Genomic DNA, 1,453 nt, shown 5'->3' with positions numbered 1-1,453 from the left:
AGGTTCTGTGGAGGTTCTGTGGAGGTTCTGTGAAGGTTCTGTGGAGGTTCTGTGAAGGTCCGGTGAAGGAAAACCTCACGGTGCAGTTCCACTGTATGACCACCAGGTGTCACCATCAGTTCATGCTGCAGACTCAGCCGCTGGAATCAGCAGAAGCAGGACCACCTTAGACTCGGGATGGAAAGGTTCTGCTCAGAGGTTCTGGAGGTTCTGGACCGGCAGGTGAGCTCGTCAGAATCGGATCTGGATTTGAAGACTTTTCTACATCTGAGGTTCTAGACCATTTCTGCAGGACGCAGAGACCCACACAGACAGTTTCAGGCCGGTTCTGACTTCACCCCTTGTTGGAACCGTGAGGTCCAGTCCGGATCGGACCTCACGATGAGGCTGATGGGGCCCTGAGGGGAGGAGCTGGATGGGGCCCCAGCTGGACCGCTGCAGGTTTACCTGCTGCTGCTCACCTGGATGCTGAACACTGCAGGCTCCTCCTTCAGCTGGCCAAACTCCAGGTAGCCTCTGTTGGTTCCGTCGCTTGGCAGGAAGTAGAACCGGTCCGGCCGCGCCGGGCCGCCCGCCTCGTGCCGGTAAGCCAGGTCCAGCTGGTCGATGTCGGTCTGGAGGAACCTGGGCGGCGAAGGGAGCGGCGCTCCCCTCAGCAGAAGCTTTCCGTACCTGGGCAGCAGCGTGATCACAAAGGTCAGGTCGGAGGCGGCGGTGTCCGGGTCCGAGAGCCGCAGAAGGTCAGGGGTCACGGCAGCGACGGAGCCGTCCCGCAGACGAAGGCCGGCGTTGGTGCTGAGGGTGGGAGGGATGCGGTCGCTGCGTTCAATGGTGAAGAGGAGCGAGCCGGAACGGGACGAGGCGCCGTTGGTGACGACGAACCTGCAGACAAAACACATCCGTGTTCAGTGATGTGCAGCGCCCTCTGCTGGGTGGATGAGCGTACATCATGAGACCCTCACAGGTTTGATTCTGCACTCATTAGGAGAAGGCTCCCTGCTGAGCTCTGCTACGACCCAACGTCTGGTTCTGGTTCTGGTTCTGGGTGAGCTCCCAGTAAGACAAGGATGATGAGGACTGGGTCACAGGAGCCCACATAAAAATAGCTGGACAGGCTGGTGTGTGTTTGCCCTGACAGCTCCGTGCCGATCTGTCCTCACCCTGCAGCGCACACACACACACACATATGCACACACACACACACACACACACATATGCACACACACACACACACACACACACGCTGCGCAGCAGCATCTGGCGGCGGCGGCCATGTTTGCCCAGGGACGGCCGTCTGTCAGTTTGGCCCCTAATTCATCATCTGCTGTCACTTGAACACTGAGGCCTGGAGGCTCTGATGGTCAGGCGACCCGAAACAATCTGCTGAGCCCAGAACCAGCTAACGACCTGACTCACCAACAGCCTGGACCGGGCCCACTGCGGGACCGGGCCC

At 59.6% G+C, this 1,453-nt stretch overlaps 1 protein-coding gene across 1 annotated transcript in view; it reads right to left on the bottom strand.

Annotated features, from left to right (window-relative positions):
- Positions 1 to 1,453, bottom strand: part of frem1b (Fras1 related extracellular matrix 1b) — a 47,119-nt gene that overhangs the window by 16,397 nt on the left and 29,269 nt on the right. Inside the window, exon 25 of the mRNA XM_017304249.1 lies at positions 462 to 882. Within this exon, the coding sequence (XP_017159738.1) occupies positions 462 to 882 (421 nt within the window). The remainder of the gene's footprint in view (positions 1 to 461; positions 883 to 1,453) is intronic.

The sequence above is a fragment of the Poecilia reticulata genome, linkage group LG4 (genome assembly GCF_000633615.1).
Source record: "Poecilia reticulata strain Guanapo linkage group LG4, Guppy_female_1.0+MT, whole genome shotgun sequence".
NCBI classification, from domain to species: domain Eukaryota; kingdom Metazoa; phylum Chordata; class Actinopteri; order Cyprinodontiformes; family Poeciliidae; genus Poecilia; species Poecilia reticulata.
The sequence above is the reverse complement of the archived record's forward strand: the minus strand, read 5'-3'. Positions and strand labels throughout refer to the sequence as shown.